General features: G+C 41.0%; 1 protein-coding gene across 3 annotated transcripts in view; it reads left to right on the top strand.

The window, feature by feature from the left end:
* ECPAS (Ecm29 proteasome adaptor and scaffold) overlaps window positions 1-13,789 on the top strand; it is a 65,294-nt gene that overhangs the window by 38,635 nt on the left and 12,870 nt on the right. For all 3 annotated transcript variants that reach the window (XM_074568942.1, XM_074568943.1, XM_074568944.1), the window contains 13 exons: window positions 37-160; window positions 1,146-1,291; window positions 2,354-2,408; window positions 3,196-3,310; window positions 4,259-4,324; window positions 4,577-4,694; window positions 6,551-6,718; window positions 7,576-7,655; window positions 8,364-8,469; window positions 9,777-9,824; window positions 10,870-10,991; window positions 12,119-12,269; window positions 13,199-13,264. In XM_074568942.1, coding sequence (XP_074425043.1) covers window positions 37-160; window positions 1,146-1,291; window positions 2,354-2,408; window positions 3,196-3,310; window positions 4,259-4,324; window positions 4,577-4,694; window positions 6,551-6,718; window positions 7,576-7,655; window positions 8,364-8,469; window positions 9,777-9,824; window positions 10,870-10,991; window positions 12,119-12,269; window positions 13,199-13,264 — 1,365 coding nt within the window. The remainder of the gene's footprint in view (window positions 1-36; window positions 161-1,145; window positions 1,292-2,353; window positions 2,409-3,195; window positions 3,311-4,258; window positions 4,325-4,576; window positions 4,695-6,550; window positions 6,719-7,575; window positions 7,656-8,363; window positions 8,470-9,776; window positions 9,825-10,869; window positions 10,992-12,118; window positions 12,270-13,198; window positions 13,265-13,789) is intronic.

Below are 13,789 nucleotides of genomic sequence, written 5' to 3'. Positions count from 1 at the left end.
ATTAGTACTGTCAGTGAAGCTCTGTGTGTTTTTCAGGCCAAACAAATAGAGCTGCAGTTCACCGTTGGTGAAGCTATTACCAGCGCGGCTGTAGGAACCAGCTCCGTGGCTGCACGTGATGCATGGACAGTCACAGAGGAGGAATATATCCCTCCTTCAGGTATGCCTTCTTAATACAGGGGCTGGGTTGAGGAAAGTAAAACCTCACAGTTCTGGACTAACACTGGGCTCCAAAACTTTATTTGGGTGGTGTTTGGTTTATAACAGTAGAACTAAGAGATACTTTGTATTTGTTAATGCACTGCTGGGTGTTCTGCAGTGCTGATTATATACAGGTCATTTCACCTCTTCAAGTCCTACTGCTTAGAGGATATGGAAGAATTTATTTTATGTGCTGTTTAAATAGCTTCCTGATGAAATCTAATTCATTGCCACTTGACACTGCATTTGTTTTATTTTTTCATTTCGGTTTGCCATCTTGGGTTAGTTTCAGGTTAAACATGCACAAACCTTTTAAAATAGCATTTTGAAGCCTGCAGTGGAAAACAGGGTTATAAAATTAAATTGCAAGGCTTTTTCCAACAACTTGCCCTGATATGATTAAGTGACATTTGCATGCAGTAAATGCAGAAATTTTATTTAAGGACTGTACCCATTGAAATACAAGCATGACAAAACGCTGGCTTCAAAACAGACAGCTGTAAATATCACCCTCAGACCTCCAAACAGGAATTATAATGTTGTGAGAGTAGTCTTAGATCTCAAGTGTACACAAAGCTGAGCATGTGTAGAATCGGGTAGACTCTGAACCCTGCTGTTGCTCTAGAAATTCTGAGTCCTAATAAAAACAAAGTAGTGCACTGAATCTTACGCAGTATGATTGATACCTCTTCTTGGTCACGGGCTCTGAAACAGTCTCATAAAGGGTTAGGAGGAATCTATTCAGTGTTTCTATTAGGAGAAATACTTTCCCAGCAACTCCAGTGAAGGCTTTTCCTAAATAAGCAGAGATTAGGGTGTCTCCTGAGTACTCATGGGCTGATTAGGTTTGTCATTGCTGCGGCACATTATATTGAAATTAAAAATGGGTGTGGCCGATTCTCAAAGCTCCCCCGCTCCCCTCCACCTTTCTTTCTTTCATACAGATTTGAAAGTGAATGATGTGGTTCCCTGGGTCCTAGACCTGATTTTGAACAAGCACATTATCAGCCCCAACCCACATGTTAGGCAGGCAGCTTGCATCTGGCTTCTATCGATGGTGAAGAAGCTGAGCACACACAAAGCAATTAAGGTAAGAAATATCCCTTTCCTAACCCTGGCTCATTGTCCCCATTTTTGCTTCTCACCTCCTTTCTGTCCCTTCCTTCCCCTTCACTTCCATTGCCTCTTTTGCCCCAGTGCTGCTGCAGTGCTTTCTGAGGTCTTTTTCAGACATGGCTTATCTTTTCTTCCTGGGGGAGCATACTAACTGGCACTCAGGTCAGAGTGAGCTTAGTGTAAATAGCTGTTGTAAGGTGAAGTAGCAGTACATCTTCCCTTGGGAAGAAGAGGTTGGTGTCTGCATAGTTTCTAGGATTTATTTTTGGAAAATATTAAAAGGAGCTCTAGGAGGGGAAGAAAGGAGAAACTAGATGTAATTTCAGGACTCACTTGTTTCACAGAATTTATCACAACTTTTGTACCTCGGAGCAGTTATGATGTGCTTTGTGGATTGTATTTTTGGTGCACTTCGATGAAAATCTTGTATTTAGGGTGCTTGTCTGTAATGAGAGAATGTGAAAGGGCCTGTACAAGGATTTAATAAAGCATTCTCAAGCAAAACGTCCTCTCTCTATAGACTGTAATGGGACCATATGAACATTTTGTGCTCTGCAGGTAATGATAAAGAGCTTTGGGACAATAGGTGCTTTGCAAATGTGAGTGAGGTATTACGTGTAAAACGTTGCCATATGTTACACTTGTCTAAACAATGGATCCTGTGGGAGATGGCAAAATCTGCTAGTTTGGGGATGAAGAAAATGTCCTCGCACAGAGGATAGCCCCATCTGGCTGCAAGCTAGATTTATGTTGCATTTCTGCCATGAATTAGACAACAAAAATAAAATATGTGGTTTACTAATGGTATGACAGCTGTAAAAAAGTGCTGGACAAATAACTGTTACCTTCTGTGAATGTCAATCAGGCAGCTGCTTACCTACCTGGAAAGGAGGGCAGTTCTTGTTGTAGGTGTAGTGCAAACAGGCAGTTGCATTGATACAGTAGCCTCTGTTTATCTCTTAGGAACTTGCCTTGTGGCCAGACAAAGGATCCAAAACCTGAGATAAAAATAATGTCCTTTTTTCTCATCTTGCAGTCTCATCTCAAGGATATTCAAAGTGCATTTGTTTCCATTCTGTCAGATAGTGATGGTAAGTACTACGACATCCTAAGAGTTGCGTCTTTTAGTGGGCTTTTAATAGAATGGAGGGAATCTTTGAACAGGCAGAAAGTCACCTACACCCTCTCTGTCAGTCAGCATTAAAAGGTGACAGTAGAAAGCATCCCATTTCTGATGTAATAGGAATGATTTCTTTTCTAGGTGTTGCATGTAAAAATAAAAAGCACAGTTTTTTTCTGTGCTTTGCTAAGCAAGCACAAATATTTTTCCTCATTTGCCCCTTCAGACTGTAATAACAGAAATTGTTCAGTGTTGCTACATTGGCTCTGCTTTGGGCACCAGGATGTGTATCACAGAGTTCTGCATGGACAGGACCTCTAAGCCCTCTTTAAGCTAGCAAATCTTGGCCTATAAGTCTGTCCATGACAGCTAATGGAAAGGGTGGCATCAGGCAGCCTATCCAAAGCTCACTGAAGTTGAAGAGAATATTACCATTAATTTTGTTGGACTTCAGGGGACAGCAGTGTGTCAGAATACTTACAGCTCTTGCAACTCTCTCTGCTATTTCAAAACCTGCAGTGACAATGTTAACATGAAGATGTCATCTAATTTGGTGGAGGGTATGCCTTCAGAACAAATTGCTGCTTCAGAAAGCTTGTGTCTTGCCAGACTACATCTGCTCTAAAATGGAGAGCTGTGAACTGCAGCAGAGAGCTCCATTTGCTAGATCATGATTTTGGTTGAGTCTTTGTTTTGAAATTTGTGTGTTACTCAATCACGTGCTTATTTTTAATTTTGCTTTGCAAAATCTCTTGCAGAGCTTAGTCAAGATGTTGCTTCCAAAGGTCTTGGGCTGATATATGAACTAGGAAGTGAACAGGATCAGCAAGAGCTAGTCACCACACTTGTTGATACCCTTATGACTGGGAAAAGGTACAGTGAGCTCCGAACACCGTGAGGGAGTACTCTGAGCTGTGTGTCTGATGGGAACAAAGATGAGCCTCTCTTGTGTGTGGAAAGAGATGTTTTGTGGCCAAGGGCAAGCCAATATCCATATATTGTCAGTGGGTCAAACTGGGACATTTCTTAATTCAGCTTCGAGTTTGTTGTGACTGAAGTTGTTCCATTTTTTTCCATTCAACAAAGCTTCAAAATAATGATTTAGTCCTGACTGAAGCAGTTCAAGTCAGTTGGGGTTTGGTTAGATTTCCTTCTTGCTGCATTGTGTAATTGCAAAGGACAATGACTTTTTGCAACAACTCTACACAATGTGAATGTTGCGAAAGTGGGGTCTTGCTTGTGCCTGAAATGTACCTTTTGCTGAAGAAGTGTTGTTAATGGTCACTTGTCAGCTTTAGTGTAAAAAATGCTGGTCTTACAGGACTCCTGGCTAGTAATTGTGTTGTGTTAAATGCTCTTTAACAGCCTACTTCTTGTCTAACCTGCTGTGAGTGTGGCTACTGTAAATGACAAAAACCTGCCTGGGAGTGTGGGGATCCAGTGGTGGTAAACAGGAAGAGATTAGATGAATGGAAATGAGATTTTTTCATTTTGAGGTGGAGATTTGCTGTCCGTTACATGGCTTGTGTCTGGACAGAAAAAAAAAAAGCCATCATTCGGTGTTTCAACTTTTTACCTTTTGACTGTACACCAAACCTCTCACTTTCTGCAGCATCTCGTTAACATTACACATGATACAGGTTAATGAGATCCTTGCAGTGTAGGTGCCTTTGCACACCTGTATGTTTTTTGTGGGGTTGGAACTGAAAGAATGGGAAGTTACTGAGTTAATAAAGCAAAACAAATTAACTTGTTCTGTAGCATGCAGTCCATTCAAGGATAGAGTTTGGTATAGCTAATACTGGATCTCTTTTCCACCAGAGCCAAACACGAGATGACTGGAGAAACTGTGGTGTTTCAGGGTGGCCTGAGCAAAACCCCAGATGGGTAAGTTTGGTGACAGTCTCAATGACAGACGCACAATCAGTGCTGAAACAGTACTCCCTTGCTTAAGAATCTGCTTCCTGCATTTTTACTTCCTTCTTGTTCTCGAAGTTACCATAAGTATTTCCTTGTCGTACAGATAGGGTGTTCAATTCTCTCTGGCTGCGTTAGGCTGTGATTTGACTATAGCATTAGCTATTATGGCATTTGCGTAGCTAAAAACAGTGACACATATTTTCCTTCTGCTTTCCAAAGTCAAGGTCTTTCTACCTACAAGGAGCTTTGTTCACTGGCTAGTGATCTCAATCAGCCAGACCTGGTGTACAAATTCATGAATCTGGCCAACCATCATGCCATGTGGAATTCTCGGAAGGTAATTTGCTGCTTTCATACGACCTCCATTCCCGCTGTGCACTCTGGAAACAGTAATTGCATTTCTCTAGCTCTGGTTGTATGATCTATGGATGACTGCATGTTGAGGCCATTTGTTGATGCTTTGGTGTCAGGTCAAATGCAAATTTACTAGCCTCAGAAACAAATTTAGGATTACTTGAAATTCTTACAACAAAACATTGGTATCACAGCATTCGTATCATCCTGCATTCCCCTCTGAATCAGCTGAGATAATATTTTCAAAACTGGATAAATTTTCAGATGCCAGAGAAAGTGACCTTTGTTATCTAAAAATATAGAACAAAAAGTATTCAGCAACAAGTTGCTAAAAAGCCGGTTGACAATATACCAGTTTAATCACTATTGTCAAAAGTACCCTGGTTTTTAATTCAAGTATTGATATTTTAAAGCTTCTGGGAACTTTAGCAAAGCCAAAATTGCATCCACTTCCTGCCAAAATACTGGCATCATAAATTTGAAGATCTAATTATACTATTCAGAGCTTTAACTTGGGGACTTTTTCACTGGCTTTATGTAAGCATGGAAGAACTTGTTTTGTCCGTAGGAGTGGGCAGAGCACCTTTCATGTGCTTTCATGCAGAAGACCCAGGTAGCTGCATCTACTGTATTGCACCTTTTGTGCTCTTTCATGCTTGTTATCTGAGGTTTTGATTCTCTGGCAACACCGCTTAGTACAAAAAACAAGCCTCGACATTAACTTTCATCCAGAGTTTGACAAGTCAGTACATCTCTCAAGACTTCCCTCTCTTTGCACCGGGAATTCAGAAGCACAGGAGCATAGTTAGGTTCCTGACCCTTGTGGAATTTCACCAGCCAGGATGAGTCAAGGAAATCCACTCAGCAACTGTAGGTTGAGCTTTGGCATTTGGGGAATTTGCAGAATTGTTTTAAGTTGAAGGGGGCATCTGGAAGTCTGTGCTTCCAACCTCCACACAAGAGCTAGGCAGAGGAAGCTGTTCAGCTTGCAGATGATGCCTCCCTTTTCTTTATCCTTTCTGCAGACTCTTGCTCCTCACAGCAGCAGTCCTAACTGAGAGTGTTACTACTCTTCATTTTCTTGAGTAACCCAGACAGCATGTCCTGTCCTGTGGAATCCCTAGCGTGGGGTTTTGAGCAGCAGCTTTTGACACTGCAAGTCAGGAAACATGAAATCATTAGAGGCAGTCACTGCACTGCCTGTGTTGAGCAAGTCCCCATGGGACTTTTCAGGTGAGCATCAGTTTCACTGTGTTAGAATTCACAGTAGAATTGACAGTGTTGGAGAAAGAAAAGAGTTTGGAAGAATACTTCAGTGTAAAGTAAATGTGAACTGATGCAAAATTATAATCGTCTCCACAAATTTCAGATTGTAGAACTAAGGTAGAGTTGTTTTATTTTTAGTTTTTGAGTTCCTACGTTATTGTAGTTTTTCTAAGTGCAGCAGAGCTGTAGGGAAGCAGTCCCCTACCCTCATCAGTTTTTCTGAGAAAGAATCTCTTTGGAATAATATATTCAAATCTTCATAGCTTTAATTCTCCACCACTACTTCTGCAAATGAGGTCTATATGAGGTCTAATGGTATATTGAAATGAAGGTTAGAGAGAAGGAAGTTTTAAAGTATGTTTGAAGCATCTTGTCTGCTGAGTCTGATGGTATGTTTGAGATCACTGTGGTACTGTAGCACTGATGGGGAACTAATTCTGGAACGATTCTAGTCCTTTTGATTTCGTCTAAATCTACACTATGTCAGTCAACTTTGCCACTGACACTGGTGTGCCCATAACAGAGTCACTGAGCAGATGGTTTCAACAAGTACTCTTTTTTTCGTCATTTCAGGGAGCAGCTTTTGGTTTCAATGTGATAGCTGCCAAAGCTGGAGAGCAACTGGCTCCATTTTTGCCCCAGCTACTTCCACGGCTGTACCGTTACCAGTTTGACCCCAACCTGGGCATTCGACAGGCAATGACTAGCATTTGGAATGCCTTGGTCACTGACAAGTCGATGGTGAGTAAGCAGCAAAGTGCAGAGCGGTGGGTTTGCTGCTAGCCAGCAGCATCTCAGAGATCCTCATGGGACAGTTGCATCTTGTGAAAGGAGGAGCTGTGCAGAGAAGGAGGTGCTTGAGTCTGTAGATGAGACAGAGGATGCGCAGTGGTTTCACGCTGACGCTTGCATGTGAAAGAATATCGCAGACCTTGTTTGTGTGGCCAGTGTTAAAGTATATGATTTCCTTTACTTGAAGTGGGGTCTTCCCACACTTCGATACTGCTTTGGTACTGCTTATGAGAAGCTCTTCAGGAATCCTTATGGCCTAAGGTGCCCTTCCTAGAGGAAGAGCATCTAAATATAGTTCCTCAGTTTTCAAGTGGGAGGAAGCCCATGGGAAGAGGCTGTTACATCAGTTTGAGGGTAACTCCTCCCAGATAAATTTCGGGAATAAATGATTTGCATGAGATGCCCTTGCGCTGTCTCTGAAAAGGCTGGAATCAGGTTTGCAAATCTTTTCTTCTAGCAAAATTGATTTTAGGGTGAAGTCATTCGCCCTGGTTCCTCATCAAAGTGCAACTGCTTTTCCTGTAAATCCATTTTTGGTGCTGCATCTAAACAGTTCAGTCTGAGGGACTTTTCTCCTTCTCTCTGTCACAGTGTTAAGCCCTGAAGCAGTGCAGAGAAAGGCACCTCTAAAGCAAAGTCAGAGGAAGTTTGCACGGGGTCTGCTCAGGCCAGCCTTAGTTCATCTGCTGTGGCTGAAAGCAGGTTTTGTTGTCCAAAAGGACCTTTTTTTTTCTCCCCCCAGAGTACAGGACAAGGTTGCATGGTCTATGCTTGTTTCATGATTTTTCCTTTTTTTTTAATAATAGGTTGATAAGTACATGAAGGAAATTCTGGAGGATTTGATCAGTAACCTAACCAGCAGTCTGTGGAGGATCAGGGAATCCAGGTATTGCTGGGAAAAGTAACAGATTTTTCTTTGAGCTCCCTTCTTTTCTCTTCTCCACCTTAAACTTGTTAATGTGAAAAAGTTGAGGGGGAGAAGAGGACACGTTCTTTCATTGGGATAGAGCCCAGTTTGTAGTCTGTGCTTGAAGTGTGATACAGTCTTGAAGCAATTTCTTCATTGAGCCTTAGATTTTGTATTGCATGTAGCTTGAGCATGATACTAAACTACATTAAGTATTAGAAAATCTTGACAGTCTGGCTATATACGTACCTGGCAGCAGGATGCCAGTTGGTATAGCATTTTTAATGAGCTGCTTTTTGTTTACATTAGTTTGTAGTTATGCTGTATTGAAAACTTCCATTTCAATTTAAATTCCAAACATTAGGCCATTTTGTTTTGTTCTTATCCTATACTTACAGAAAAAAATAATATCTGAAACAATTTTGTAACTGGAATGTTTGCAATAGCAATTTTCACCATATCAGCCTTTCTCACTTTCTGTCACCTGTTTCAGATTTCACCTGACTGGCTGAACGTTTCTTTCTCTGCTAAAGGAGACAAAGTAGATTTAGGGTTTGGGGAAAATAAGGAATGTGAAACAGTTCTCAGTTTTTTTTAATCATTTACTTAGATTTATAAACGTATCTGTATATACACCTCTATCAAATAAGTACACCATGTGAAGGAAATAAAATTCCTTGTTTGCAGCTGTCTGGCACTGAATGACTTGCTGAGAGGAAGGCCTTTGGATGACATTATAGACAAGCTTCCTGAGATCTGGGAAATCCTCTTTAGAGTGCAAGATGACATAAAGGTAATGGAACTGATAATTGAACAGGAATCTTCAACAGAAGGTACAATGATCAGGCTCTGAGATGTTTAAAGAGAGATTCACGAGAAATCAAGTTGAAGCCAGTAGGAGTTTTGGATATTAAGCAGACTACAAATTCAGGCACTTGCAGTTAAAATTTCCCTGCTGCCCTAGAAATTCTTTCTGTATGTTTCTCATGGTTTTAAGTGTTGGTTTTCATTCCTGCTGTGCTTTTTCTTGGTGGTTCAGCATTTTTCCTGGATATAAAAGAATTCCTAAGCATTTGCTTAACTCTTGAGTATAGAAACATTTATTTTGGACTACTTCTATGCTTATATGACTTGCATAGATGAAGTCGGTCCTTGGGTCCTTCCAGTTTTGAGTTGTGTTGTCACTTGATCCAGACATCTCTCCTCAAGCTTAAGCAAGGCTGAGCTGTTTTCCAGAGTTCACTGTGTACCAGGAAGTTGCTTCCACACTAGAGTAGATTTACTGTGTTCATAAATGTTCCTGGGCACTAAAACATACTGAACAGTTTTGCCTCAGTGCTAATGAGCTATATTAGCCTCCAAAATAGAGCAACTGCCTGCAAACTGCCTTTTGGGAAAGGTCTAATTTTACCTGGAAATGGTTTGGGAAAGTCTAATTGGGTCAGACCAGATTTTTTTCCTAGAACGTCCTAAGACATTACCAGTCAAGGTGATTGTGTTTCAGTACCCAGGAATATTGTTAGGTACTGCTTAATTCATCAATACAAGTTAAAGAGTCTAGTTGTTGGTGGTGTCACGTGCCACCAGACCTGCACTAATTTCACTGTTTGCTTTTAATCCGTCTTTCTTTAGTCCTAGACATTCAGTAGAGTAAAGTATCGCTAAGCAACAGGCATTTTGTTGAGGAGGGAATAAGGAATACCCAAAGCACTATATACATTTTTTGCAGTAGAAAGTTCCATTGGTTTATTTGTGTTCGGTTTTGGGTTTCATTGGTTTTTTTGGTGGGTTTTTGTTTTGCAGTTTGTGTGGTTTTTGGTGTTATTTTTGTTTTGAAAAGGACAACCGACAAAATAATATCACAGAGACAAATGTGAACAGAAGCACAGAGAACCTGGCAGTGTCAGGCAGGATTGTTACTGTATTTGTCATTGAACAGACCAGATACTCAGATGGAATAAAGCCAAAATTTCTTTGAAAGATATATTATTAGCCGTGAATATAACCTTGTCAGTACTAGTGTTATACTTAACAATGAATATGAATCATTCTATGGAAGATTTAAAAATAGTAACAATAGATTGTTGACTTCTTTTTTAGGAGACTGTGCGAAAAGCAGCAGAACTAGCCCTAAAAACTTTAAGCAAGGTAAAACTCTTAATTTCATCATTTGCACATGGAGACGTGTATGGTTTTGGTGTCAGGTAATCATTCACTATCATATCTGCAGGACTGACCTGTTTACCATAGACTGTTGTCTTGAAACGATCTCTACTATACGGTGCAGTTGTGATAAACAGAATATGCCCCTAGAAAGCAATCATAATAAACTTGACCATATACTGTGGTGTTGTTCATGCTGGTGATGCTTCACCAGCATACTTCTGTTGATGCTGGTTAAGTTCTGCTGCTTGAGGATGATGCTGTGTTAAGTTCTATACATCCAAAGGAGGGATATAATGAACTGGTTTTTTCCTCTGATGTCCTTTTTTTCCACGCTTTGGCTGGGATTAAAGGAAACTTCCTCTGACTTCAGCAGTTGACCAGGCCCAACTGATCTAGCTGACCAAGCCCAGTGGAACCTCACTGGTGTGAAACAGAGTAATCCAGTCTGGACTTCGCTCCCTGGTGCTGTTAATGCATAAGATTTTTTGACAGTAGCACACATATCACTTAATATTTTGTTTGATGTTTCTCTAAAAAAGTCACATCGGTAGAAATGGAAATGGATCTTAAGAGCTGTGTTCAAAGTCACAACCTTCACAATGAATGCAGCCTGACTTTTCAATGGCACAAGTGGTAATCTGGTCCCAAAACATTATTATAATTGCAGAATCTGTTCTGGTCTGGGTCTTGCTGCCCTGCCTTGTGGAATGGTTGAATCCATTTGGCTGAGATAGGCTGTCCCTCAACTGAGAGGTCATTTGGTCCATCTCTTCATCCAGAGTGAGACCTGCAAGGCTCTGAATTTGCTTTTTCTGGAAGCTGACTACAGATGAAACTCCTTTTAGGGATGTGGCTTAGGGCTTAAGTACCTCCTGGAGAGGAGAATAAAGGTGTAACAGATTCTGTGTTTGGCTGTGAGCAGTTGCTCTAGTCGCTCTTGGCTTCTGTTTGATGGAGAGGGTGCTTTAATGTAATCTGAGCAGGAGGTTTGTACATGCTTGCAACACTGATTCTCACCTGTCCCCAGGTCTGTGTGAAAATGTGTGATCCCTCTAAAGGAGCAGTGGGTCAGAAGACGATAGCTGTATTGCTCCCTTGCCTCCTAGACAAAGGAATAGTAAGCACAGTTGCTGAAGTCCGATCTCTCAGGTTAGTTTTGCGTCATGTAAGTTCCTCGGGAATCGGGTCGTGATTTGTCCCAAAGAGACCCAGCTTATGCACCTCGGTTGCAGAATGTTCTTTGCATTTGAAGTGACAAGTTTCTCCCCAAAACAGCTTTCCTGCTGAGTACTTTTCTCACTGCCTTCAAACAGCAGCACCAGGAACTCTGTCCTTTGAGAGTGCCTGGCCTCTCTGCAAATGTCCAGATTCAGTTCCCAGCAGGAAGGTCCTTTCTCCCTGTACAACTGGCAAACTGATCTGCAGGCAGTTTGCTGCGCTTGAGGCTGTCCTTCAGGACTGGCATTTTTGTAAACAAAAAATCCCACGGTAGTTCTTGAAAAGCCAGGTCTTATTTCACGACTGGTTGTTAGTAGTGACAGATCACATCCCACAGGTGACTGCATTTGGTCACACTGTTCAAATACATTTTATGTCATGTAACGGTTCGATGTCCCTTGATGTGTAGGGACTTCATATGCTTGTCAGTTTGTAGCCTTGTTTATTCCTTCATTTGCTTGAAGGACAGAAAAGCTTGAAAATTCAGACCTGGGTCTTTGCAAAAATAATTTTCTTTTATTGAACATGATTATCCAGGAAGGTTAGAAAACTCCTAATAAATTATACTGAATGTTTATTGGATTTTTTCATCCCTTTTGAATATATGAAAACCCTTTGTCAAAACGTAGCCTGAGAGATGTGGTCAGTCTGAAACTGACAAGTGAGCTTTGAACAAATCATTATAATTTGGGTTCTTTTGGGCAGGGACAATGGATGTCTCTGGGGTGACTTTGCCCAGAGCTTCTTTAAAACATGAAGATGTATTATTTCTTCCTACATCTGTCTGTAGTACGGGCTTTTTGCCCATTCCCTTTGTGATACCCTGGCCAAAGTAAGCAATGTCCATGCAAAGCATGGCATCAGTTAGAAGCTCAGGGTGAGGGTAAGATTTTGCTTAAGCAGAAGAACACACAGGTGCTTGTTGCAGGTAGATTTATATTGGTGTATCTGAGATTTGGATTAGCCTTTTTGTTGGTACTGGATTAGAGTAGACCAGAGAGGCTTTTCAGCCAAGTCTGTGTGTTTTTCTGTTGACCTTCCCTTTGATCTTTTTCCAGTATTAACACTCTTGTGAAGATCAGCAAAAGTGCCGGCTCTATGCTGAAACCTCACGCGCCAAAACTTATCCCAGCCCTGCTGGAATCCTTGAGTGTGCTGGAGCCTCAAGTCCTCAATTATTTGAGTCTTTGTGCAACAGATCAGGAGAAAGTAAGTGTGGTTATAATGGGGAAATTATCAACACAACAGAGAGAACAAAGATTTGAGCTTCATTCAGTGAACAGAAAAATAGCAGATATCCTTGAGAGGTGTTCAAAGATGCAAAGAGAAGTAGCTAATAAGTTACTTTAAAAAGTTTGGTCATTGGAATATGGCTGGACAAATGCGGGGGTTTTTTTGAAGGGTTGTGATTTTTTTTATTCACTAGACCACCGTAAATTTCAGAAAGTGAAGAACAATCTTAGTAAGAACTGTTGTTAAATGTCACATCAGCAACACGTACAACTGTGAAACAGGAGAAGAGAGAGTCTGTAATAATTATCTGGAATGCACCTGTACTGTCAAACTTTGCTGCTGTTTTTCCCAGGGGATTAACTGCAGGACTTCTTGTAACATAAATTAGAAGGTGTGCCACAGCACTCTGGGCAGGAGGTGGATGTTGTCAGCACTGTGTCCTTTAATCTCTCTCAAAGAACTGAATTGATCAGTAGCAGTCTTCTGGGAAAGTGACTGAAACCCACTGTTCAGGAGCAAATTTAACTAATTTCATTGTGGGGAGAGAAAGGGGTCAAACTCTGCCCTTTGCAAATCAGAAAGGAATGAACAATAGGTCAACGTGGGTTTTTTTTCTCTTTTTTTCCCTTTTTTCTTTCTTTCTTTCTTTTTTCCCCCTTTTTTTTCTTTTTCTTTTTTTTTGTTTCTATAATGGCAGGAGTGCATGGTTTACCTCCTGCTAGAACATCCATCTGCCTTTGAAGGAGAGACATTTATAGTTTGTAGACATAATTACTCTCTGTCTGTATACAATTGAAATGGATTTTGGTTTGAGTTTGTGAGGTAGTGAGTTATAGCTGATGTTGTGCTTTCCACTGTTTTCATGTTGAATTTACACTCGGTTTTGTTTTTTTCTTTTTTTTTAGACTGCAATGGATAGCGCCAGACTTAGTGCTGTCAAGTCATCTCCCATGATGGAAACCATTAACATGGTAAGTACTTGGTTCACACAGGTTCAGTGTAAGGTATGTTGCAGGAGAAGAATAGGAATCAAAATGGGAGCTTTACAGAATACCTTTTCAGGGTTCATTTTATTATTACATCTCCATGTGGATGTCTGTCTGCCTTATGTTTTATGTACTGACATCTCTAGTCCTGTTGCCACAGCTTGTTCCTCAGATCAGTTGTAAGGAAACTTGTCTCCATTTGGAGTTAGACGGATTGTTTCTTCACCTGGAGACCTGCCTGCTTTGATAAAGAGGCGTCTTTCAAGTGCTTTTCTTTGGCTGGGGACTCAGCTGGTTCTGCATTATCCCAGCTGCCATTATGCCTCACCTCCAACTGATTATAGTTGTTGTTCTTAAGGCACAAATGCTGTCCAACCCTTGCCTCGTGGTGCCTTATCTATCACTACCTGGTCCTTGACAGTGCTTTGATGGTGGAAGTACTTAGAGAAAATGCTGGTATCACTGAAAGCACTGTCAGCAGCTGGTGTTTGGCACCATAGTTTCCTGCTG

The sequence above is a fragment of the Larus michahellis genome, chromosome Z, assembly GCF_964199755.1.
Source record: "Larus michahellis chromosome Z, bLarMic1.1, whole genome shotgun sequence".
Classification (NCBI taxonomy): domain Eukaryota; kingdom Metazoa; phylum Chordata; class Aves; order Charadriiformes; family Laridae; genus Larus; species Larus michahellis.
The sequence above is the reverse complement of the archived record's forward strand: the minus strand, read 5'-3'. Positions and strand labels throughout refer to the sequence as shown.